The 27,959-nt window shown below is 32.9% G+C and overlaps 1 protein-coding gene across 2 annotated transcripts; it reads right to left on the bottom strand.

The window, feature by feature from the left end:
* Positions 1 to 1,459: 1,459 nt before the first annotated feature.
* On the bottom strand, positions 1,460 to 14,409 carry LOC120074157 (vacuolar protein sorting-associated protein 26A). 2 transcript variants are annotated; one of them, XM_039027183.1, is made up of 13 exons: positions 14,049 to 14,409; positions 13,885 to 13,957; positions 9,771 to 9,804; positions 9,313 to 9,387; positions 9,019 to 9,093; positions 8,837 to 8,909; positions 8,431 to 8,475; positions 8,130 to 8,241; positions 7,815 to 7,881; positions 3,458 to 3,502; positions 2,912 to 2,967; positions 2,413 to 2,588; positions 1,460 to 1,954 (listed from the first exon to the last, which is right to left on the bottom strand). In XM_039027183.1, exons 3-13 carry the CDS (start codon positions 9,771 to 9,773, stop codon positions 1,776 to 1,778), a joined length of 906 nt encoding a protein of 301 aa, XP_038883111.1. In that variant the 5' UTR covers positions 9,774 to 9,804; positions 13,885 to 13,957; positions 14,049 to 14,409; the 3' UTR covers positions 1,460 to 1,775. The 2 variants fall into 2 exon arrangements, with proteins under 2 accessions (XP_038883111.1, XP_038883110.1); XM_039027182.1 differs by having other exon boundaries at positions 9,771 to 9,818; positions 14,049 to 14,408.
* Positions 14,410 to 27,959: the final 13,550 nt, after the last annotated feature.

Genomic DNA, 27,959 nt, shown 5'->3' with positions numbered 1-27,959 from the left:
ATTTATAAAAATAAACAAAACCATTTATAATAAAAATGTATACACCAATAGAAAAGTGTAATTGTAAAAATATAAAAGTAGAACTAATTATTATTAAATAAAAGATAAGTTAATATTATAAAGTATCCAACTATTTCAAATTATTTTTGTTTTCTATAAATAGTTATGCAACTTTTTTAATAATAATGGAAATGATATCTATATTAATTTATATATTTTCATTAAAGAGCCTTAATAATTATTAGCATATAACTTTTTTTAAAATTATTTTCTTACAACAAAGTTTTCAAATCATTGTGAAAATAAATAGAATCGACATATTTAAAGTTGAATGGAATGCAAAAAATTATAGAACTTTTGACATTCCAATTTTTTATATAATTAGAAAATTTGTAATTTTAGAATAATTTATGTAGAATTCCATTCACTTAACCTATATGGATGTATTAAAATTGCATTAATTATTTTCTACAAAAGCGTAGTTCAATTGACATAATATTCATACTATCCCTATACTTTTTATAATACTTTTAAAATTGTATTAATTATATGGTTTGAGATTCGATTCCCCCACCCTATACTTTAATTACAATACCTCTTAAAAAAAATTACTTTTTATAATTTTTAATATTCAACTTAAGAAAAGGAAAATTATTATAAATGGAAAAAATATGAAACTTTTTACATATAGCAAAAACAATAATGCATTTGGTAAATTCTGTTGACCTTAACAAAATAGTTTTTTTTAAGTATATATTATATTGAAGTATTTGTTTTTAAAATATTATTTTTGGTCTATCATTAACTTTTGCTTTGTGATCTAATAAACTTTTCAATCTAACTCAATAAAGATGTAACAAATTTATCCCTTTGAGAAATATGCAATTAGTTTAGTTAAAATCAATTTTATTTTACAAATCTTATGGTAATATTCCAACTTTTTATTATTATTATTATTATTATTTTACAAAAGTATTGTAATTAAAGTGTGGAGATGAAACTTCAAAGTGGATAGTAAAATACTATGCCAGTTAAACTTTTTAATTTTAATAATCTATTCAATAGACTCATATTTCAAAACAAACATTTCTAAAACACTGACTTTTAATTATCTCAAAATCATTTTATTACTCCCAAACATGCAAAGCTGTAATTTAAAGTGAAGGGAAAAAAGGGCTTTCACAAGCAGCAGCTTGGGAATGAAAATTACTTCAAACTAACCAACATGAGCATCATAGTTTTTATACCTGAAATCATTTCTACAACCATAAAAAGAAAACAGTAATAAAAGGATAATGCCTATACAATTTGATTCACACCTATAAATCAACTGAAGAAAACAAAATGAAATTCTTATAACCAGCTAAAAGTAAAAAGGTTCAACATCCGAAAAGCATATATTATTGCTTTGATCAACAAAAGAATAGTTGAACAATATGCAAAGTTAAGAAAACAAATGGGAATTGGAAGAAAAGATTTATATCATAATACGTAAATATAATCTACAATTAACCACACCGAAAATCAGATCTCGTTGCTCGTGATGAAATGTGCAACAATTTGCTAACCATGTTCATAATACAATCAACACATTAGACTTACCAGCAACCAAAAGAAACGATCTCACCAAGATCCCATGCCTAAGCGACCAGTCAAACATTTTGCTTCGACAAGAAATAGATATTTTCCAAAATAAAAAGCTTTACAGAGCACTCCAAGTAGTTGATCAACTTTTCAAAACTGACTTTTATCTGACAGAATTTGGAGATGAATAATCAGGTTGTCTCTTGAAGCCTATATATAGTGATCTCCTGCTGCTTGAAATAGCGTCTGTCTTCTTCATCAACAAGAACAAGATTTAAATAGTACTTCACACTGAATTTATTGTTGATGTTACGATGCGTAGGCGTCAGCTCGTAAGGGCTAAGAAACAGTCTGACTGGAATAGATTCACCTACAGAAGCAAGCACAAGTTATATATTAAGCTTTCAGGTTCATTGACAAATAAACTTTCGATCCAGACTATCTTTGTCACATTTCCACATTCATTCTTATGAAGCAACCAAACTATGTATCAAATGGAAGAATTCAAGAGAATACAACAAAAACCAAACCCCAAAAGGAGACATAACATGTGCTCCATCAAGTAAAATAAAACCTACATTTCCACATTCTATGTTAGCAACAAGGTTTAATATCTTGTGCTTTTGAAGGTTGTTATGAGTAGTCTTTTATTTTTGGATTACGGCTTGTTAGGCTTTGTTTTAGGTGTTTAGTACCTTGCTACTTTTAAAATATCAACGAAAAGTTTGTTTCTAGGGAAAAATTAAACCAGGCTTGTCGTTTGGTAACACAGATATGCTACTTTCACTGCATTAGATAATTAAAAAAAGATAAGTATTTGGAGCGCACCTCTTACTGGAGCTCCATCCATCAGCTCGTACTTAGCTAATGTCTCTGTCTCGACATGAGTGTTAGCTCCAGATCCAGTTGACTCTCGACGCCTGATCTCCAGATCCATATTCTTTATCTTAATTCTCACCAGCAGGAAATAAATCTTGCCAATGATAACATCTTTCAGATGGTACCTGTATGTACCAATTTTTTTCACTAAGAAACTAATTTTATAACCTTCCATCTCTTAGAAATTGGAAAAAATCCGTTGCTTCCAGGTTCAAAATAATTAAAAAAATTTAAAGATAAAGTGATGAAACAACCAATAAGCCTGCTTCTGAAAACGCCAATAGAAGTTTGATCTTGTAGGTAACAAAAGGATCAATACTTCAACTAAGATTAATAAATTCTTCTTTTTTTTCTTGTTTTAGATTTTATTTTAAGAAATGGACATGAAGTTGAGGTAGATTTCGTAAGAGCATAATTCAAACCCAGCCAGAAAATCTATACCACTTACTTGCTTTTGTTATACTCAAACTCGATGTGCAGGCAATCTTCAATTCCAACTTCCATCTACAAAGAGCATATACAATCAATTGATTCATTTGGGCTTTCGTTTGGTTGATTTGTATTGAAAGAAATCATAAGATTTTTTAGTTGAAGGAAAAAAGTCTCTGGTCTTTTTTTTTTTTTATAGTGTTCTTCTCCATGCTTTATCTTGGTGTAAAATGAGTGTTCTTTTTTACCCTATAGTTTATCCCCTGTTTTGTCCAGTAGGAAATGTTTATTGTAACTCCCTTGCATTGGGGCTCTTATCCCATCTTTTTTCTTTTTTGGGTAAATTTTATACCTCAATGAAATTGTTTATTATCCAAAAACAAAACGATCCACAAAAAAGTCTGAAATAAGTAAACTGCACTCAATCCAGTGTTAAAAAGAAGTGCATTCCATGATGAGTCAACAGCCATACTAAATGCTTGTCCATTGTGAAAAGAAGTGAACGGCAGAAGACATAATAGTTGTGCAAAAATGTTCAGGGTATGGGGTATTTTACTGTACTGACCTTGATACCGTTATTAATTGATGGAAGTGGAGAATAGTTGCGAACCTGATGCAAATCAATAATTACAAGCTCAAATGTAACAGTATCCACATAGGCCAGATAGATTAGTGGCAATTAACATGTAGACAAAGAAACAACTATGATAAACAAGAGTTCAGACTTCTTGTACCACCAACCTCCGTAATTTATATAAAATGGAACTTCCCATGCTAGAGATACAAGTACAAACATGACAGCATAAACTAGAAAAGAGACGGAGCAGGCAAAAAATAATAATTAAAAAATAAAAAAATAAACAAACCCTGGGGGAGGGGGGTAAAAAAGCAAAGAATTAAACAGCCAAGAATCTTTTTTTTTTTTTTAAACGAAAAGAATTTCATTGAAATAATGAGTCTAATGCTCAAAGTACATGAGAGGAAACCATAATAAAAATCTTCAAATTTGCCAATACGGTGCAAGAATCATAATACCAAACATAGACTAAAGCTCTGAAGAATAAGTAAAAACAATTTAGTTGAACAGAAATCTCAAGGTGAATATTCATCAAAGTGCTAAGAATCACAAGAAATCACAAAAGAAATAATCTAACATCCGGTAGCAGTAGAAGTCCATAAAATGAAACAAGGTGAATGAAACTCCAATAGCTCACTGTTTTGAGAGGATTATTGGGTGGGCTCGCTCCCATATGTGTTGTTCCCGCAACTTTACACTTTTCTGAAATGAGGTTGTACTTTGTGGACAATATTTAGGCCTCCCCATAGTTGTCTTCTTCGCTCTCTACGAGCTCACATCATCCTCTCACTAATAGAGAGACTATAGAGGAGGTGGGCCTTTGAAAGGTATCCTATACTATTCTACTGCAACAATAAGATCTGCCCCATACTAATACTCTTGTCCCTCATGAACAAACAGACACGTTCCACTTACCACCAGTTTGTGAATTCTCACTTTTACCTTTCATTGCATGAGTCTTCACAATGGAAGGCCTCACAGCCTTCTCTCTTATTTCAGATTAAGGGCTTAATTATTGAGCGCTTCCTTTTGGTAAAAGAAACAACTCATTAATATGTATAAGGAGAAAACCCCAAGCAAAGAAATTACAATAGGGATCGTCAATTACTGACTAAAAATGATAAACTGAAATGAGTGAAAGGGTGCTTTAATTTACACCAAGAAAAAACAGAAGACAAAACAAACTAAAAAACCGAGCACTAGAAGAACAAGCATCATTAAAAAGCCTTTTGTTCCTTTCATCTCATAAGCACCAAAGGAACGCACGGATAAAGGCCAACCAAATCACCTTCTTAGTATCACCAAAAGGATGACCCACTAACACTGAGGCAAAAGCATCATAAATGTTATTAGGACAAGTGAAAGACCAACCAAAACCAGGCAAAACCCTAAACCCTAAATAAGCATTGGAAATGTTATTTCCTCTCGTGTACTTTGAGCTTTTGACTCTTTCATTAATTCAATGAATAGTCTTGTTAAAAAAGGCAAGAGAAGATCCCAAAAATGGTAGCAAAAGAACCATGGAAAAATAAATGAACCAACGACTCAGCATGCTTGTGACACATATGACACCAAGAGGGAGAAAGAGACTAAGGCATACGGCGGTGCAAACAATCAACAATATTGATGGCACCCCAGCTGAGCTCCCAAAGAAAGACTTTAATCTTCTTGAGATATCTATCCTTTCAAATTGCCAAATAAAGGTCAATCAAACCCAAATCCAAATCACCCACCAGATAAGCCATAAGAGATTTAATAGTAAAGCCCATAGAAGGATCAAGCGGCCATAGCCAAGTATCAGGGGAGGAGTGCAATCGGATGGATACCAAATGAAGGGATAATAAAGCCTATTCAGCAATCTCCAACTCAATAAGATTATGACATAAGTTCAAATTCCAAGCAGACATAGAAGAGATCCAAGCATTAGCAATAGAAACCTCAAGTTGCTGCACAAGATGAAAGAGTCATGGATAAGCATTGGCAAGGACACCAAAACTAAGCCAAGAGTCGTGCCAAAAAGACATAGAAGAACCATCACCAATACGGCATCTTATCCGATTGACAATCAAATCGGTAAATTGACAAATGCACCTCCAAGGAGCTCTAGAAGAACCACCAGAGATAGGAGAGAGCCAAACACAATCAAAGGAATAATACTTAGCAACAATAAGCTTCCTCCATAAAGTGTCATGCTCAAATAAAAATTGGCAAGTCCATTTTGCAAGAAGAGCAGGATTTCGATGTTCAAAATTTCTAATGCCAAGGCCTCCCAATAATTGAGGGCGATGAAAAGCCACCCAATTCACATTATGCAAGGCACCACCACCACGAGAACCTTCCCAAAAGAAATCTCGAACCAACTTATCAAGGCAACTAATAATAGAGGAAGGAACCTGAAACAAAGATAAATAATAAGTTGGGAGGCTAGAAAGCGTGGCTTGAATGAGCATGTGACGGGCCCCTTTCGATATATATGCGTACTTCCAATTATGGAGTTTAGGCTGAAATCTTTCAATCACAGGCTACCAAAATAAAATAGACAAGTTGTCACCCAAAGGAAGCCCCAAATATGATGCAAGCCAGAAACCTCAAAAGAACACAACCAGTGAAAATCAAAGTCAGAAACATGAATCCCAAGGAGCTCACTCTTAGTAAGATTGATTTTAAGCCCAAAACACATTAAAAAGTATGGACAACGTCAAACAAGTTCTATATGGCAGATCTCTCAACAATAGAGAACAACAAAGTGTCATCAACAAACTGTAAATAGTTCAGTGAAAAATCCAAATGATCAATAGGATGAGCAACAATAAGATCCAATGCGGAGTTGTGGTCAATAAAACAACTAAGACAATCAACAACTAAAATAAATAAGGGAGAGAGAGAGGGTCTCTCTATCTTATGCCACATGAGGCAATAATCTTGCCGGGGGCGGCCATTAATAGTGATGGAATAATTTGCACTAGTGATGCATCCTCTGATCCAAGTGCACCAACGACAACCAAAACCTTTTATCTGGAGAATGGAGTTCTCTTCCTTTTGAGCGCTTCCTTTTGAGAAGTTCTCTTGTCGTTCATATTTCTATATTCTTTGTTCCCCTTCTCAATCAAGGAGCCTTTGTTTTCATCCTTCATTGGAAGGTTAAAATCCCTACGAAAGTAAGTATTTTTGCCTGAAAAGCCTTGCATCGGAGAGTAAACACTCAAGACCGTTTCCAACAACACTCCTCCCTTGTGACACACCTGCAATGGTGCGTTCTTTGTGGATATCCGAGTACAATAATCTCATCTTTTGTGGAGCTCTCAGTTCACTCATTTTCTTTGGACTTTGGAGTCATTGCTTCCATGTGTTTGAGGTTGCTTGGGTGCGGAACAAGGATTGGTGTTCTCTGATTGAGGAGATCAAAATGAATTCTCCCGAAAAGAGAAGAGTGTTGCAGCCAAGCTTTTTCTTTCGCTATTTTGTGGGGTGTGGCTAGAAAGGAATAGTATAAACTTTAAAGAGGTTGGAGGTCTTTGGAGGAGATGTACGAGGTGGTGAGGTTAAATGCTGCTTTACGGGCATCCGCAATCCGAACTTTTTGTAATCATCAATTTATTAGCAGGGACTTATTCTTTTCAATTGAAGTCTTTTCTTGTTGATAGTGTAGGGCTCCTATGGTGGGCTTGTTCTTTTTATTCCCTCGTACATCCTTTCATATTCCTCAATAAAACTTGATTTCATATTAAAGAAATCAATAATACTAATAAAGCAAAAAAAATCCAGTACATATACTAAATGAGGAAAATAAAACAATTTGTCAAACACTCTGGAATGTTTTATATAACGCCACAAGCAATTTTTTTATGTGTTGTTGAAAAATGTGTTCAGAAATGGTCTTTATAGGCAACATTCATTCCACGTACAATGGCGAACAGGTTCTTGAGATAGTTGACAAAAGCACCATAACAACGGTTCAAAGAGGGCTTCTTCTAGAACCTTATACAGACTAGAGGCCAAACTAAATGTGCAGAAATATCCTAACTTCAACAGTTGGGAATTTAGGTATGAGGCACACAAACATTTCATCGATCAAGAGCTAATCATACCATTTTCAAACTAATAATAATAATAATAAATAAACTGAAACATTTTTTTTCTTGAAATTCAAAATGATCTTATGATTTTTTGAGAACTCAATGAAGAACACGTAAGACCAAAAGACTACAATAAAGAGAAGACTATGCCTCATGCAATGCACGTGAGGAAATATTAATCTAAGATGTTCATGCATGATCAACATGTCCGTCTGCTGCCATTATTAAAACCAGCATGCTATGCCAGAGGAAAAAGAGGTAAGTGTTACCACAAAGTCTTGATATTCCACTATGCTACCAGCGTAACCACGACTGATGGTAACTTTCAGAACATACCTAGGAAAGGAAATTCAGAAAAGAACGGCCCAAAAAATCTTCATTAACAAAATTGAAATGTTAAAGGTAGAAAATGTTCTAATGTCATGATGCATCGTCTATGTCCAAAATATATAAATAACAATCAAACAAGTAATTGAGCATCAATAACAACCAGTGTGAAGCTGTAAACATTTAAAAGAGTCGCCAGCAGAAAAGATGATAGCCACATTATTAAAGAAATATCTTAATTGCAAAAGCCTGTGTACCTCAGCCTCACATTCACCCCATTATATGTCTCATAAGGCATTTCAACCGTAGAAAATTCGAATGGGTATGTTTTCCTTTCATATATTTCTCCCGGAACATCCAATTCACGAACTGGAAAAATTAATTGAAGTTAAATACTGAAGAACATGTCCCACATGTACAATAACAATGAAGCAAAAAACATCATAATATACCAAAAATAATGAAATTTTAATTTTCCTCCCCTTGCAGTCCCATAATATTTTTTCCTTGTAATGAGTGAAGTTCAAACAGTGACAGAATGAAAGACATAATACTTACCAAGAGAAGTAAAGTCATAAAAGTTGCCTCTATCAAAATACATCTCTGCAAAAAAATTAAAATAAATAAAAGACAAATTTAATATCAAATACTCAAAAGTAAGAAAGACTGTATCGATGTAACAAAGTTTGATGCTCAGAAAGCAAGGTTTTTGAATTGGATTGTAGCACGAGGAGGATGGTAAAAAGGAAAAAAGGACAAGAAAGCAAAAAATACACGAGGAAATGTAGCAACATCGTCAGTAACGTATCTATACACACAAATATAAAGCCAATAAGAATAACTTCTAAGCTAGAAGATAAAAGGGAATGATTTGATGCTAAAGAAAAACTTGCTGATGTTATAAATGTATATATTGCTCTATATAGGAAAATTATCATGATGTGAAAGCAGCAGAAGTGCACACCGATTTGACCAAGAAGCTCAATTTTAACACCATTGTGATCAACTTTCTTTCCTTGTAGAGGATCTATAGTTATCTGAAGCACAATATGAAAAATGAAAATTGAAATCTAACAGTCTCCAATAGAAGAAACAAAGTTCATAAAGATTGATAAAGAAAATGGTAACATCACAAAATAAATATACCTTCCCAGTAATATTCTCTTGACTTTGGAAGAGGGGAACCAAAACTGTCTGACCATTTTCCTTCTTTAGTGGAACCTAAAAAACTAATGTGTTAAGAAAAATAATGAAATAAAATAACTATATTCTGCAAAGTATCAAGTCTGAGCAAAAAGCTTTGCAAAACTCAATGGCTTACAAAGACAGTAAGCTTACATAGATACTACCTGTTGTTATTTCAAAAACCCGGCTGAAATGAGAATTAGAACAAACATTTTTTTCTCATTCATCCAATATCTAATTACTGTAAGGGTATACCTGCTTGCGTGTTTTTCCATCCGAAAATGCAATTGATACGTTGCAAGATGGCTTAAAAGCTCCAAGCAGGTAATTCTGAAAATAAAAAATAATTCTTTTTAAAAGTATGACCCCATCTCATCACAATACTCATGCAAGAAATATTGTGAATAAATCAAATAAATATCAGGAAACTCCACTTGTGATAAATGCCAAGTGGTGTACTTTTCTGCAACTCTTTTTGGCAGTTGGATCAATGCCTTCTTTTATACTTGTCATTTTTTTTTAACAAGAAACAAAAATTTTTATCGATGTAATGGAAAAAGACTAATAATCTAAAGATACAAACTCCACAATGGAGTAAATAGAAATAGATCTTTTATACTTATCATATGCATACATGGAATAATTTCCTCCTAAAAAATAATAAAGAAATTGGCATGTGTAATCACCATTGTAAGTACTTTAATATATATTACCATAATGGATGGCAGTGATATTGAGCTCCCAAACCTGGCACAACAAGCCTGCATATGTCAAGTACAACATAATGACTTTCATTATACAATCACAAGCCAAGTATATATTACAATCATTCCTAATGGAGACCAAAATTCATAAGCCAATATTAACTTAACACTTTTAATAAAAGAAACCGAGGTTTAATTGAGAAAACTGAAATAATACAAAAGGCCCACAAAAAATTACCACCCCAGGAGAAGCCAAAAAAACAACCAAAAGTGGTTGTTGAAGATCGGTCCAAAGCATCTTTTGTCATTGGAAAATTTTGTCTAGCTGCGGAAGATTGTTCTAGAGTGTCTTCATGGGTTTACAATACATGAAGGAATGAGCAGCGAGAGAAAAATGGGGTTCCTTTGACATTTTTAACTTTTATCTATTTTAATTTTTAACATAATAATTTTAATTTAAACAATATCAGAGTAAAGACTGATATGTAAGCAAGTCCACATAAGCATTTAATAGCCTAACCGACAATCCATTAAGTCACCTAACGGTCAAATGGGTCCAGTGACCATTTAAAACTATTTTTCAAACCATATGAACTAAAAGTACAAATTTTGAAACCTTTGGAATCAAATAAATGTCTCTTCAAACTTCAGGGAGCTAATTCTATTCCTTAATTAACTATCTAGCTTCTTGCCATTCCAACAACAAGAAAAATGACTCAAACTTTCTTTCTTCCTGCCTAAGTTAGCTCCCATCTATTTCATTACCTCCATTGGAACATGGAAACCACTCCCAGTCTATTTGTTAACTCAAGGACTCCATTTGACCTAAAGGTCGATGGTTTTTATTGACGAGGAGTGCAAGAGAGAAATAGCTTATGGGACCGTCCCTTCTCAAATTGTGTAGAGGTTGGGGGAAGCAAGTTTTTTTATTGACGAGGAGTGCAAGAGAGAAATAGCTTATGGGACCGTCCCTTCTCAAATTGTGTAGAGGTTGGGGGAAGCAAGTTATCTGTATTATTCAGATACTAATGATTTATCACATGATCTTTGATGTATATGATTGTATCTATGCATATAAACCATTAAGCTCCTAAATTTGGGTTAAACTTTGAAACTGTTGGCATCTATCTCGGTCTATCTGTGATAGTTAGAGATAGGCATCTATCTCGGTCAATCTATGATAGTTAGCATCTATCTCCGTCTATCTGTGACCGATACATCCAATCACAATGATGAGTGATAGACAAAAATAATATCGGTATCTATCAATGAATAGTTCTATCTCACTAATACAATAAAATGCAAAGTAGTGAATTAAATTCAAAACAAAACAAGGAAAAAAGAAAGAGATGGAGATAGACAAAGATAGGTATCTATCTCTGTCTATCGGCAATAGACAAAGATAGGCATCTATCTCTGTCTATTTGTGATAGTCAGAGATAGAGTTCTATCTCTGTATATCATTGATAGACAAAGATAGAATTATATGTCTGTCTATCATTGATAGACAAAGATAGAATTATATGTCTGTCTATCATTGATAGACAAAGATAGAATTATATGTCTGTCTATCATTGATAGACAAAGATAGAATTATATGTCTGTCAATCTGTCTCTTTGGTAAACCTTCAAGTTCGTGAACTAAATATTAAATGAAGATTTGGGGGTAATTTTGGGTTGAAGCAAGCCAAAAAAAAAAAAATTGCAAATCATTGTTTGTTTGTTTGTATTTTTTACGAGTTTTTATAAACATATCATGTGCCTATTAATTAAAATTTGATTTACTCATAGGATTCTGGTGCTAATTGGAACAAGGAGTTCATGTAAGCTGTGTTATAGATATGCATATCTTCTTTCTTATAACAGTTGAATAAGATGTGGATCGTGTCCAAATTTTAAGAATTGGATGTTCCAACCATATAAGCTTTTATAAATTGAGCGAAGATCTTTTATCTTTGTCTATCAGGAATAAACAGAGATAGTCACTATTTCTTTCTATCTGAGATAGACACATAATAATACAATACATCATCAAAATTATGCAGTTTCGATAATGTATTTTATGCTTTTATGAAACAATCATTTTCCGTTGCCTAGAAATTATGAAGAAGATTTTGAACATGATCAACAAAGACTACACTCGTAGGACATTACCAAGCAACGGAATGTGAAGAAGAAGAAGAAAAATAAGAAACAGAATCACAAAATCCAATTGAAAAAAAAAACAACTAAGAAAGTAATTTGTAGAGGAAGGAGAATAAGGAGGAGAAGAAGAACTCAACCAGAAATCAATGAAGAAGGATGTGAAGAAGAAGAAGAAAAACGATCATATCAATCAATGATGAAAAAGAAGTCAACGAGGAATTGAAGAAATTGTGAAGCGAAGAAGAAGAAGAAAAACAGGAAATCGCAGGAAAAAATCACAAGGGTAGATTTGGAATTTTATAAAAGTTTTCGTTGATATTAATTTCTGCTATAGTATATAAATAGTTTGTATTTTTTCCATTTTTGATAATGTCCCTAAGTTTAATAATATAAATTTAATTTATGAATAAAATTACTTTATCTAAATAAGCCAATTTATAAATTTACAAAAGTGGAGAGAGATAAAAATTGATAATGGTTAGCTTGATCCATTGGTATTAGCATGTACTCCGTTCTTAGAGGTCGAAAGTTCAATCCTCCATGTTTTGTACTAAACAAAAGTAATAATAATAATAATTGTTTTATATTAACCATATAAATTAAAATGTAGATTAAATTTAGATTAGATTTTGGTTTTTAGGTAACTAATTAATTTCCTTATAAAATAATCCTTAATAACTAAATTATATTACATTATAAACAATGAAACACGAGAGAAACGATAAATCTAAACATAAAAAACTTTAGGGCCTATTTCATAGAGAATTTTGGATTCTATTTTATGTTTTTAGATTCACTTAGTCCAAAATAATTTATTAGAACAATAAAGGCAACTTCCAAAATAATTTATAAAATTAATAGATAAACAAATAAATAAAACCTTCGTTCGAGACCTCTAAAATAGTTAAGAAAAATGACAATCAGACTGATAAAATTTTTTACCTGACATCGATTTCTAAATCAAAACATTCAAATAATTTTAAGACATAGACTGAGCGGAAGCGATTTTCTTATCCTATATGGCAAGGTCACGAGTCCCTCTTATCACTCATCGGTCTCACTATTGGGCCCTCTAGGTGAACATGTTAACCTTCCTATCTAGGAAATGGTATACATTCTATAATATATCAGGCGTGGTGATCCTAAAGGAGCACAAATCAATCATAAGCATGATCCCAAAGGAACAGATAACAGTCACAGGTATGATCCTAGAGGATCACAAATCAGTCACAGGTGTGAACTCGAAGGAACACAAATCAGTCATAATTGTGAACCCGAAGGAACAAAAATCAATCATAGGTGTGAACCCAAAGGAACAGAAATCATTCATAGATGTGAACCAGAAGGAACACTAATCAATCACGGGAGTGAATCCTACCATCAATACTAGCATGCATCAATCAACCAATAAACCTCATAATATAACCAGTCATATTAACATAATCATCACATAGCATGCATCAATCAACCAATAAACCTCATAATCAGTCATATTAACATAATCATCACATTCAATGAGCATATTACAAACGTAATATCCTGTATCATGTCCACAGCAACATAATTCGTGAAAATACCAGATCACCCACGGTCAATACATCATAGAAGCATAACCAAATCACTCCATAGAATTTTATATAAAGGCACATTTTTAACATAGTCATTTGGTTAGGACTGGTTCAAAGGCAAACCAATGGTAAGACACAAGTTCAAATAGTTATCCAAGCAAACTTATCTCTACTTTGTCTAAGGAGATATTGAGTCAGCCCTAAAATTTAAAGGTCAAATTCAAATTAATAACAAGGGCCTAATTCCAATCACCGAAATTCATCTCAAATCCATACTTATCCAATAACGATTAGTTGCCGGAAAATCCCCAACTCCACTAGACAGCAACCAAGAACCCGCTAAAAGACAAACCTAACATCCAAGAATTGGAACCAACAATTGATGGGCATTCAAAAGAAACCTCACATACCTACAAACTCTTAACAAAACTGATCCGAACCCGCTGAACAGAAACTCGACACCCTCCGAACTTCGAATTCAACCTCGAAAATTGGAAATAACTCCATTATTAGACCAAAACTTCAATGGGTAACAAAGATCTACAAGAACCACCAAAACTCACCAAATCCTTACCCTAAAATCCAAGATTCCGGCGAGACTTGACGGAAAACCCTACCCACGGCGGTGAAAAAGCTTGCATGACGACGGATCCGAAGGGGAGAGAGAGACTGCGGCGGCGGAGATAGCCGTCTGGGTGCAGGGAGAGAGATCCGACGCTGCCGGTGGCGGAGATTGGTGGACGCGAGCTGCTCGTCAACGGCTGGGCTGGCGGGCGGAGGACCACGGCGGCCGAGGCGCTTAATTTCGGCGGCGCTAGGTGTGGCTAGTCGTCGGCTGAGAGAAGAGAGGGAAGAGACGCCGACGCTGGGGGGTTACAAGAACAGATATAATTTTTTTTTTCTCTTTTTTGCACGCTTCACGAGACAACCCACTATTACATATATATATTTACTTTAACCTTAATTCGGTGTACAAAATATATTTTCCCTTTGCCTTTTTTTCTTTCCAAAACCAAAATCTCAAATTCCCCAATACTTTTATTAATCAAACTAATTAAATTAAGCTTAATATCTCAAATATTTTCCAATATCCAATATCTTCGATCTTTTCAATCTTGACCACAAAAACTAATGGTAACTCCAATTAGTTCAAAATAATTAAATTACAATTACAATTACAATTAAATTTTAAACTCCAAATTTATTTATCCAATTTCCTTCAAGTAAATTTCTAAATCGCCATAAATATTACTTAAATTACTTATCTTACCTCTCAAACTCAGTTTTAGCCTCAATTTAATACAATAACACCCAAAAAAAATGCAATATAATCCAATAAAAATTGCATGAAAAATTTAGGGTGTTTACATTGGCTTATATTTTTCATAATTAGGAGAATCAATATCATTATTCTCATTTTTTTCTTTATAAAAAGTCTGCAATATTTTTAAATGTTAATGCATAATTTTTACAATGGTGAGCTAAAATCTCCTAAATATTTAATTTCAACATTGTTAATGAAAACAAAATGGAAATATTTTGGCCATTTATTAATCATTTTGTTCTTTGTTTTTATTTTAAAAAATTAAGTCTATAAACACTACTTCCACCTCTAAATTTATTTTTTTGTTATCTGCTTTTTACCAGTAATTTAAAAAATACGTCAAATTTTAAAAACTTAAAAAAAAATAAAATAAAATAAGCCCTATTTGGTAACCATTTCATTTTTTGTTTTTTGTTTTTAAAAATTAAGCTTATTTTCTCCCAATTTCTTACAATGATTTACATCTTTACCAAGTATAATTGTTGAATTCTTAATCAAATTCAAAAACAAAAACAAGTTTTTAAAAATCTAATTTTTTTAGTTTTTAAATTTTGGTTTGGTTTTTTAAAGTATTGATAAAAAGTAGATAACGAATGAAGAAAATTGAAGATGAAAGGAATGTGTATAGGCTTAATTTTTAAAAACAAAAAACAAAAATCAAATAGTTATCAAACGGGGTCATAGCTTTTAAAATTTTGTTTTTTATTTTAGAATTTGGTTAAGAATTCAATCGTTATACTTAAGAGAGATGCAAATTATTGTAAGAAATAGGGAGAAAATAAACTTAATTTTTAAAAACAAAAAATAAAAAATAAAATGATTATTAAACGAGATTTTAGAAATTTGGAAGAAATAGGGTGCGAGGAAAATGTAAATTATTTTCTTGTAACATAAGTAAAATAACAACAAACAAATTAATTAGATGATGCAGGTAAAATGTTTTTATAATTATAATCTAATAATGTTTACTTTTAATTTACCGTTAATCATTACTTTAAATTATTTGATAGCAATTAAATTTCAAGATATTATTAAAACAACATACATTAAACCAAACATGAGAAATTGTGATTACAGTATAATTATTTTCAGAGTTGTTTTTAAATAAAAGAAAACAAGTCAACTTATTTTAGTGATAAATCGCGATAAAGCATAAACTGTGATAGATTTCTATCACTATATATAGTGTCAATAATAAAAGTCTATCGTCATTAATAGACAATAAAATTTTACTATACTTAAAAATATTTTCAGCCATTCTACAATTTTAAAAAAAAAATCGTTAACTTTAAATATAATACATTTGGATTATCACAAAAAATTATCTCTAGGCAAGAAAAAGAAAATATGTCAAATAAAAAGCCTCCTAATCAAGCAATTTCGAAAATTACATCAAGCAATTTGGAAAAATACACTTCCTCTCCGATAAAGTTGCAACTATTGACGTTTTCGTTAGAATTATATATATATATATATATATTTGTAAAGGTATTGTAATTAAAATATGGACAGTATGCCAATTGAACTAAGGTTGATATTTTTTTTTTCATTTTGAGGTTTTTTTGTGCATTAATTATTCTGATTCCTTCGATGAATGTTGTATTCTCATGTGGCATGCTCTTGGTCCTCTTTCCACATGTTCTTAATGGAATTCTAGTATTCGATAATTGTTGTTTTTGTGTGTATTATTGAATAATCAATTTAATCAGAATAATCTTTACGATGGTAGATGAAGGAAGAAATAGATACCAATAGACCCAGCAAAAGAAAGAAACATAAAAGGAAAAAAAAAAAAAAAAAATTGGAAAGGAAAACATGGATAAGGAAAGGATTTTGATGGAAGAGAAGAAAGAAGAAGAAGGAAGTCAAGAAACTTCTTGTTGGTTGGGCTTCTATTCATGTTTCCTCATCCTTTCTTCTTTTCTCTTACTCCAACATTTTTATGAATTTGTCTTTTATTTTGTTTTGTCTCATGGCTTGTAGTATGAACTAAATACTCTTTAGGTGAGGACTAGAAATGTTTTGATTTGAGATTGGATATTGGATCTCAAAATATATATTTTAATATAGGTTTACAATCTTTTTATACATTTGGCGAACCATTTTCATATACTGTTTTTTTTTTTTTTTTTTTTTTTGGGAAAAACTTTATGAGAACAATTACTTAAACCCACACAAGCTCTTTAGAAAGTTAGAGCTTATTTGAATTGACTTGAGAAAAAAACGTTTTTTAAAAAACTCATTTCTATTTAAACACTTTTGACAAAAATCACTGAAAATACTCTTCAAAAGTTATTTTGAGTGATTGTCAAATACTCTTTTTTTTTTCCTAAAATGACTTATTTTTTAAATTAAACACTTGAAAATGTATTCCAAATATACCCTTAGTAGCCAGCTAAGTAGGTAGGTTAGAGACAATCACCCTGCCACCTAATGCATGAAAACAATAGTACTAAATTTGAAAGAATCGTGGAAATTGCTACATAACCAACAACTTTTGCTCTAGCTCTTCATTTTTTTTAAAAAAAAGGTACAACAAACCTCATCTTTGAGCATGATCTTCCATACTTGATACAAGCATTTTGTTTCTCCCTTGTTTACTTCTTTTTTTTTTTTCTTATTTATTGTCATCTAAACTTTTTAAATATTGCTACACTAGAGGTAGTGATAACAAATATTTTGATGGTTACCAACTCTAGTTTGCTAAAGCTCAACTTAAATTTGAGAAAAACCTTGCATAGTCCCTAAAGGTTTGATAATATACTTTCTACTTGTTGCTAGATTGTATGCATTTGCACAGTAAATTGTGTGTGTCGATGGCAATTTTTTAGATGAGATAAATACCTACCTAATCCTCATATGGCAACAATCGTGATTTCGTAATTTAAGGATGATCGCTACCAGCAAGATAAGAAAGATCCATGCACTAGTGTGGTGCTTGCCACACAGGCTCCGATGCTTAAGTTAGAAAAGAAATCTATATAGCAAGAAGAAAAAAATTGTATGTGAATGGACTTACTTATTTTTGTACGTGAGTGGACTTACCTCTCTCCAAAGTTATTATGATGTGTTTATAGGTATAATTGACTTAGGACTTTCTCCCTAGGGTTTCGAAATTGCATTGGGATTATCCTTAGCTTTACGAGTCAGATCGTACGAGAGACATGCCCTGTTTGATATTTTCTAGGGTTAAGTCGAGGTAAAGCACCTTTTTTTAGCTACTTTTCAGGCCATGATGATCCCTTGGGTTAGGACATGCATGAGGCATGCCCCATTATAGGTTTTGTGAGGCACGACCTCAACCTTGGCTAAGACTGATCATGTTATCTTAGACCTTCCCTTTCTCTAGGCCCATTTTAGTCCTAAATTGCCACTTTCGGCCTGAATTATGCTATCTTCTTGTCTTTACTATCTTTGTTGTTTGACAAATGTCGATTATGCTCATTGGTCCAAAATCACCCATAATATTAGCCCCTACTCCCAAGTTAGTAATCGTGGATTGACTATTTGATAACTCGGTTCATCTTGATGCAAACTTGGGAGTATATCTTTGAACCTTGTAGCTTGGGTAAGGGGTGTTCAAATGAACCGAATAGCCAAGACTATCCAATCTAAATTGTAAAGATTGGGTTGGGTTAGATTTATTTTTGGTTTAGGTTGGTAAAAAAAAATTTTTTTTTTTAAATTCTTGTTGGGTCTCAGGTTAGGATATAAAAAATTTGGGTTGATCAAAGTCCTAGTAAAGTTTTTAAATATATATTATAAGTTAGCCTATTTTAATTTTTGGGTTTAGGTTTGTTTTTTTTTCTAAATTTCCCAGGAGTGTCGCTACCTAATTTCCCTCCCTTGTTGATGTTCATCGATCTCCCTCTTCACCGTCAGGCATTGATCTCCCCCACTTTCACCGTCGATTTCCCTCAAGCCCCACAATCGATGTTCTCTCTCTTTCTCAAGTTCATGGTGTTCTCTCTTTCATCTCTCTTATGCCTTACAATCGATATTCTCTCTCTCCGTTGACTCAATGGGTCTTCTCTCTTTCTTCTAGCTCATGCCTCACAGTCAGCATTCTCTCTCTTTATTGAGTTCATTAACATCCTCTTAGTCAAATTCGATTGATGAATTTCTTTGATATTTTTCTATATTCAGACTTTTCACGAGTACAAGTTTATATATGGAAAACGTCTTTGATTTAGGGTTTCCAACTATTCACAAGGAACAAAATAATTGAATAAAAAACTAAATACAAAGTCAATGTTGATTATGGGAGAAATCTATTAGGGAAGATTTTTCTAGAACCTTGGTAACGTGTCTGTTGGGGTTGATGCCCTAAATCTCGTGGGTTTCGTAGTTTGTAAATTTTTTGCACACAAATTATTTATTTAATGAAATAAAGTGTTATTTTATTCGATATGTAGGCTACATTAACCCAGTCCGATAAACTTATATCTAAGGTTATTTAATGTAACCTAAACATGTATGTAGTTGACATACAAGTGAATCATATTTAAGCAATAACCTAAACAACTTGTAGTATATAGATAAGATCGAGTACCTTATCTTGGTAACATTACGGATACGACCCATTTTGTAATTGTTATAATAGTTGTAAAGTATTACAATTGATCTCATCCTAAGTGTTCATGTGGAGACAGTGAATGGAAGTATCCCATACAAAAAGTTTGTATAACACCAGACCGCGAAATAATTAGTCTTTCTTTATCATGTCATTACTTGAAAAGACTTATGTTTTGTTAGGATATCCCCAAATCTTGTGGATTTTGTAGTTTGTAAATTATTGTATACAAATTATTTATTTAATAAAATAAAGTGTTACTTTATTTGACATTTAGTCTGCATTAACCCAAATCCAATAAACTAAGATCCAAGATTATTTTATGTAACTTAAACATCTAAGTAGTTGACATACAAATGGATCATATTTAAGTAATAACCTGAACGATCTGTAGTATATGGATAAGGGTGGGTACCCTTATCCTAGTGATACTATGAATACGACTAGGGGTGTTCGTGGGTTGGGTTGAAGAATTTTTTAGACCCAACCCAATTGTTCGGGTTGTAAATTTCTTCAACCCAAATAGTCCTCATTAAAACATGAACCCATCCATGAGATATTTGGGTTGGGTTAGTTCGGGTTACTCGAGTCATTTATTTAAAATATTGTTCTAAAAGGAAGTAAAAAATTAATTTAACTATTTCCATATATTAAATTAAGATTAACAACTCAATTTCAATTTATATAATGTAAAATCTATTTCCAAATTGCTAAAAAAAAACTATTTTTATGAGTTGTTGGAGAATAAATTATCCAAAAAACTAATGACATTAAATAAAACTAAAATAAATATATGTATATCTAATTGTATCATAAGCAAAAAAATATATATATACATTTTAAAGTTAATAATAAGTTCGAGTTGGTTTAGGTTATTTTACATGGCCCATGAACCAACTCAACCTATAAAATATTCATTTATTTGAACCCAACCAAACCCAAAAGAGTTGATAACCCAACTCAAATAGCACAGGTTGAGTTGGGTTGATCGGTTTTTTTTGGGTCATCAGGTTTTTTGAACACTCTTAGATATGACCCACTTTATAATTGTTACAATAGTTGTAAAGTATTACAAATGATCTAATCCTGATCGTTCATATGGAGACATGGAGTGGGGTATCCTATACACAGAGTTTATATGAGATCGAACCGCGAAATGATTAGTCTCTCTTTATAACACTGTTACTTGAAGAGACTAACATTTCATTAGGATGACCATAAGTGACTTGACCTTAATCCTGAGTGAGTAGTAAACTTCTGCCTATAAGGGCAATCATTTGATCTGTATAGATGAGAGTGGCCAGATTTACCGACTCAATATGCCTACCATTTTAAAGATTTTTCCAAATAGGGGGTTGGGGACACAACTACATAAGAGGGAATTCATTCCTTCACAATTGTAAGGTAAGTAGATGAATTGCTCCCTTAAGGGCTTATTATGAAAGGACCGAGATCGGATCCCATCCCCACAGTAGAAGCATCTCGTGAGATCACCTTACATCCCAAAATTCGATTTTGCCATAAACATAATCATTATACTAAAACAGAATATAAACATGTAAATTAACATACTTTAGGGAAAAGATTAGAACCATTCTTACCTTTGTATATTCCAAGTGCCATGAATAATCCTCTCCTAATTCCAATGAACGGATCCTCCAACGATCTTGATCACGAACAACATCTTGAACAATCTCGAGCATTACTATGAGAGTAACCTTGTTATTATCTAGGATTCCAATAGAGAAAAATGTGGTATCCAACTATTGGGAGAGGGAAAGAAGAAAAGGGTTTTTGGAGAGTAGAGATGATTCTCTTTTTGTGGTTTAGAAAATTCTGCACAATAACACGGGGTATTGTGTATTGTCACTCTTTCTTTGTCTGAAAGTGTGTGTTCCCAAAGGACCATAAGGAGATCTTTATATAGAGAAGGGTCAAACAATTTTCTTAATATTTTCCTTTTCCATAATTAATTATATAACACTTATTTAATTAATTAGCACATTTAATTAAATAACACTTATTTAATTAATTAGTTCAATTAAATAACACTTATTTAATTTTAATTTGTACAATAATTAAATAACTGTTTATACATTAAACTCAATTTAATGTATATATTTAATTATCATAAACATCACATATATATGTGCAAAACCTCTATATTAATTAATTCTTTATAAATCTAATTCACTTAAGTTAATTAATTTGTATCTTATTCAAATATTATTATATAGTTTCCTCAAATTAATTTGGAGGTCCTCTCGGTAGTTCAACGAGATTTAATGAGGATCAAGTTCTGGATTAATTTGAATTGTTCAAATTAGTTGAGAAAATTAATTATATGTGATATAATTAAGTTTATTTAATTATATATGATATAATTATTATAATATATTTGATACATTATATATAAAGTGTTTATGAGAGGAATTAAATGTTTGAATATGATTTAAATGTCAACTATATAAATTAGATTTATATAGTTAAAAATTCATGTAAATGTGATTTATATTGAATGTCATTAGTGAGAGAAAAGAAACTATAGGTTATATATTGTATATGATACAGTATTAAACTATATGTTATATGTTGTATATGATATAACATATGATCACATGAATATATAATAAATTGGCTATTATATATTTGTAATTTTAATTATTTTATTATTATTTAGTTTTAAAATTAATTAAGGGAAGGGAGTTACAACTCTCTTCCCTCTTATTTTTCTCCACCACATACGTGGTTTAGTGGGATATTGGTCTTCATCTTCTTCCTACAAAACAGAGAAGAGGGTGAGAAAACACAACATTCAACTCATAAATTTTTTTTCCTCTCTCAGAGAAAAAAATTCTTCTTCCCTCTTCCCAAAATCATTCAGAGCCTACCACTCCTGGATTCTTCATCCAGAGGATACCGAGGTTTCCAAGTGGAAGTGTCTTTTGGGATTCCAAGGGTTTCATAAGTGAAGAAAAGTCTTCAAAGGTAGGTTTTCTGAAAACCCTTTTTCTTTTATTTTCAGCATGCTATATAATTTTTACAAATGCATGTTTTTCCTATCTTCTCTGTAAAATTTGTTTTTTAGAAGAATTATGATCTGGGACAATCTTGCTTCCGCTTAAAGTCCCCTCACAGGAGTTCTTTCAAAGGATGCAGGGTAGTGTCACAACGTTACCTTTAACATTACAATGCTGCAATGATTAACAGAACGCCAACCATCCGCGCGCGCACGCCTATCACAAGGGAGAGTCACAACATCATTGCAATGCATGCCCAACGCCTAAGGGCTGGATCGACAAGAGCATTGCAATGCTCTTTTTAGCGTTGCAACGTTGTGATTGTATTATAAATTTGTTCTTTCCGAATTAGGTAAGGAGAAGGAGGACAGTTAGGCCTTTTTAGGGAGCATGTTGCTAGTTTTGGCCATTCAGGCCAAAACTCATGATATTTCCTTTTATTTTGAGTGGTAATTATCAACTTTGGCATCATGAGTCAGACTCGATGAATGTTTGAAGGCCACAACGTCGGTTTTTAGATTTGTAGGGATTTTCTTGAATTCTTTGAGATTTCTTATGGATTTTTTATAGAATGTTTCCGTTTCTTGTGATTTCCTTTCTTTGAATTAATTTCTACACAAGCATATAGGATTGATGAATTGACAACTCGATTTCTTATATGTTTATCTTTTTTTATGTCCGTAATTGCATTTAGAGCATGTTTAGTATAGTAGCAATAGATTTTAGTTTGATTTATGGCATAATTTCTAGGCTATCTAGGATTACCTAATTGATAACAAAACCTAAAGATTGGAAATGCATTAGGATAGAATTGGACATTCTTGCTTAATGTCGTAATCAATCCAAGAACGTAATACGATTAGCTATGTAAATTACCTTTGTAACGAGCTTATTTAATTTAGGGATTAATAACATGTTGATTCTCATTAGAGAGTTTGTATGGGTTGTCCTTACATTCGATTAGGCCTAGGAAATAGTTAATTCAAGCATGTCTTCATAGTTAATCAATGATTAGATTCATAGAAAACCCAACAATCTTGAAACTATCGAAGGTATTCTTGTGTTCGATCTCTCTCTTTCTTGGTCTATTTTACTTTTCCACATTTAATTTTCCTGTTAACCAAACAACAAAAACTTGTTTTTATTGCTTTCCAAAGTTAAATTTAGCTTAGGAGGGAATTAATTCTTGGCCTCTCTGCGGTTCGACCCCACACTTACCACTGTTGTTACGTTCTTGTAGTGATAGGAGTAGCTCGGTGTATTATAAATTTTCTTTTGATTCGTGGCTCTTTTTAGGAATTAAACGAAATCGGAAAGGGTTGCGATTAAAATGGCGCCATTGTCGGGGAGGCAAGCCAATTAATCTCTTTTAGTTGGATTTGACTTGTTAACTTTAAAAGCCCAATAATAATTTTTCTTTTCTTGTGTCTACATTTTTTTCTCATGGCAGATGATTTGAATATTTATTATGCGCTTTATATGAAGCAAGCAGCCCAACAACGAGAGTGAGAGGTAGGTGAATTTAATGAGGTTAAAAATAAAATATTTGAACTAACCTCTTTTGTTCAAGTTTAGGCTACTAGGCAACTATAAGAGCTTGAGACATGTCGAGCCTGTTTACTTAAAGGTCATCCATCTGAAGTATGTCCTCAGCTTTCGCGTGGTCCTAAGGGTGATTACTATTTCCTTTGGAAGATGTCTAACCCGAACTTGATGTCGATGGATTCTTCTTCTGCCAATTCAGGTATTTTGTTAGAAGATTTGGTTAGGGAACTTTCTATCAGCTCTGGTGAGTTTGTGTAGGAACCTCCCTAGAGTCATCAAGAATCCTCGATTTTCCAGCAGGATAGCTTCCATTCCGAATCTGAAGCTAGAACTAAATTTCAGAATATGAGTCACCTCATTTCTCAGATTACTGAATCAGTTGGGAGACTTGAAGTGTCTTTGATGGAACCATCTTCTAAGAGTACCGAACCGAGCAATGAAATGACTAGCACCAATCATTCCGTTGAGCAGATGATTCCTCATACTTTAGGTCAAGGTAAGACATTGGATTCTATAAGTGTAAGCTTGCTAATGGTTTTTCTAAGTGTGAACAGGATTCTATTGAGTCTCACCTGGAGACTTAAGCTCTCGTGCCAGTTAAGATCCATCCTAGCCCTCATCTTGCTTATTCCGTGCTGACATTGGATAATCATTCAAAGCTTTCCATCGTCTATGACATTAAGGCCGATCTTATTGAGGAATTCCCCTAGACTAATGATGATGACGATGTTTATCCTCCACCATGTCCTAAACAAATTAGTGAGGTTAAGTATGAGTATGAACTTCATTTCGAGGAGTCTCATGTAAAAGAGTTAGAGGCTACCAAGTCTCATCCTATTCTTTCCTTTAGCTCCTCCTTTAATTCTGAACATTGCTCATCTTACTTCACAAGTCTGAGTCTTTATTTTCTGTTGAGTCAGTCGAGCCTGCATTTATTTTTCCAAAAATGAAAAAAATTAAAAAATATTTCTCTCTCTGGAGCCCTTGAATGCTTCAAAAGCTCATTCCCATTGAGCAGCTTCGTGGATTCAAGGAAGAAAGGGCCCGAAAAATATTTATTAATATTTAAATAAAATTTAAATACCTTCAACTCTAAAAAATTGTTTAATTTTTTTAATTTAAACGTTAGTTATATCAAATATAATTATCCAAACCCTAATCCGAATTTGAACATTTCAAATTCACTCAACACGCTATTCTAAGGTTTAATCCTTTTATGAGCTAGTAGAGAGACCCAATGGACCTACAGATTATGAGCTCCAACGATTTGAGATTAATTGGCTAAACTCTTTAAACCAAATTAATTAATATTCGTTAACTACCGAGACATACCACTATAGCTCAATAGTTGCACTCTCCTCACTTTAGATATATTTTTGTCCACTTGATTTAACCATAATTAGTAAGTTGATCCTTCACAGGTCGTTCGTATTTATAGCTAGGTCAAAATTATCGTTTTACCCCTGTAATACATCTTGCTCCTTAAATCTCCACCAATCCTCTAATGAACAATTGGTTTATGGTCCTACCAATAAACCGAGTCCCTTTCAGCCAATAGAGGGCGGGGCCCTTATGTTCAAGATCAGAAGTTAGTAGTTAAGGGAACAACTTATTTGCTAACTCTAAGATGGGTAGGAGTGAATTTCGTCTTGCAAGACTATGTCCCCAATTATCTATCCAGTCTTACCCCTAAAATGAGAGGCTTATTGAGCGGCAATGTTGAATCACTCTCACCTGTGCAACTTAAAGGATAATTCTGAATAAATAGGAGTTCATAGTTAGCTCAGGATTAAGATCGAGTTATCTTAGGTCATCGAATTGAAATAGTCAGTTTTAACAATAAACGATTGTTATAAAGAAAAGTGACTATTTTGTGGTCCGGTCTTATACAAACATCCTTTGCATAGGATGCTTCCACTCGCATGTCTCTACAAGAACGACTTTGGATCACAACGTTTGTATCAATATACAAAGTGGGCCACATCCATAGTATCCCCAGAATAAGGTACCCAACCCTATACATATACTTATAGACCATTTTGGCTATATACTAAAACTTATAGACCACTTTGGATCTTCTTTTATGTCTCTACATAAAGTTTAGGTATTCATGTTATAGCCATGAGTTAGTTTATTGGTTTATAAATGTGATTCAATAACACCTGAAGGAAATCACAAACAGAGATGTCCATGAGCAACGGAAGTGCATCGTTCAGAATTCCATTCAGATTAAACACAACGATTATAGTCTTAAACAGAAACATACAGATTATGCATCAATAGAGATTATAGCATGTTATAAGAGATTCAAGGGATAAAGTATGCGTACTTTTGAAGAACCATTCTTTTAGTATCCCTCGATCAGAAATCCAATGCATCTAGAACAACAATCGAACAAAACGAATAGAACATGAACACCACAGACATTTGAATAAGCCTCGACCCCAATCGAGTCTAACTCGATCAACGAACTGAGCACGAAACACCACCACAAGTGTTACCTTGGTATTCTTAGTGTGAGAATCCAGGAATTGTGGACTCTATATGATCTTGGATTAAGAAAGAGAGGAGGTATGTGATCGAGTAGACGATCGAGTAAGTGAGAGAAAAGAACATTGTCTATCACATAGACGATATAATCGATTGTTTAGTAAACGGAAGCCTATCACATAGACTTTGCTACTCGATCTTATAACAACAATCAAAAGAGTAACTATCGTATAGTCAATTCTAAGCGATCGTTTAGACTCTCAACGACTATCGTTTAGTAAAAACTCTTTTTACTTAATAGCCTATTCCGTGAGAAATTTCCCGAATAGAATAACCACTAAATTTGGAAAACAATTTTCCTTTTATCTCACGGTTACCATAAAACTTCTAATAACCTCCCACTCAAATCGGTTATTAGAGAAAAAGAATTAATTATCATATAATTAACATATTATAAATAAATATGATAACCAACTTATCATATTATATTTATAACCTATGGTTTTAATATTTCATCATATGAAGCATATAAACCATAGTTCTTTTTCTATTTTATGGTACTTAATATAAATCATATTTATATTAATTCCTCCATTTAATGTATCTCATACATCACACCAATTATATCACATGTAATTGAATTTCCTCTTGTTAATTTGAACACTTCAAACTAACCCAAAATCTGATTCTCAACTTGAACTCATTGAGCTACCAAGGGGACCTTATGGACCTGTAACTTGAAGCTCCAACGGTACGTGAATAACTGACTAAACTCTTTAGTTACAAGATCCACCATCCGTTTGAAGGAAATCGAATATGAGATTTCCATGAGCAGCGAAAAATAGATCATTCCAAATTACAATCATGTATAAACATTACAATTACAGTCGTAAATAAAACATACAGTTATGCAATCAATACAAAAATTACAGCATGAACAATCAAATAAACAAGGAGAATGCTACGAACGTTTGTCGACTCGTCTCCACACTTCTTGCTCACGAATGCTCGAACATAGCAACCTTGAATGCTCAAACAACACGACCGCAACACTGCACAAACACTTCGCACACATCTTCAGCGATCGCCTCGGTCACGAACTCCCCATCAACATGAACGACCTCCACAGAACTTCGACGGTATCAAGTTGAGTATGACACCACCAAGAAGGTTACCTTGGTATTCTCGGTGTGAGAATCCAGAAGGTGGGTTCTGTTTGGACTTGGAATGAGGCAGGCGAAGGAAGAATGAATAATCGTGTACATGGAATGAGGTAGCCGAAGGAAGAATGAATAATCGTGTACACAATTGGGCAAGTGGGAGAAGACAGAAACCTATCGCATAGGTCAATGCCCAATCGTTTAGCTAAAGCTAAGCATCGTCTAGCAAAACCTAAGCAATCGTTTAACTCAGTGTTTGTTGCCTACAAAACACTACCCGATCGTTTACTTCGCTCAAGCTGTCGTTTAGTAAATCTATATTTACTTGACAAGCTTCCATTCTGTGAGATTCTTTTAGCGAGAGAGATCTCAA

The sequence above is a fragment of the Benincasa hispida genome, chromosome 3 (assembly GCF_009727055.1).
Source record: "Benincasa hispida cultivar B227 chromosome 3, ASM972705v1, whole genome shotgun sequence".
Classification (NCBI taxonomy): domain Eukaryota; kingdom Viridiplantae; phylum Streptophyta; class Magnoliopsida; order Cucurbitales; family Cucurbitaceae; genus Benincasa; species Benincasa hispida.
The sequence above is the reverse complement of the archived record's forward strand: the minus strand, read 5'-3'. Positions and strand labels throughout refer to the sequence as shown.

Bases quoted from the DNA above. Each gene is read 5' to 3' on its own strand.
- LOC120074157 (XM_039027183.1), bottom strand. The intron at 8,476-8,836 runs GTGTGCACTTCT...ATTTTTTTGCAG, and splicing joins TGAGCTTCTTGGTCAAATCG to AGATGTATTTTGATAGAGGC. The intron at 7,882-8,129 runs GTACACAGGCTT...TTCCTTTCCTAG, and splicing joins GGGGTGAATGTGAGGCTGAG to GTATGTTCTGAAAGTTACCA.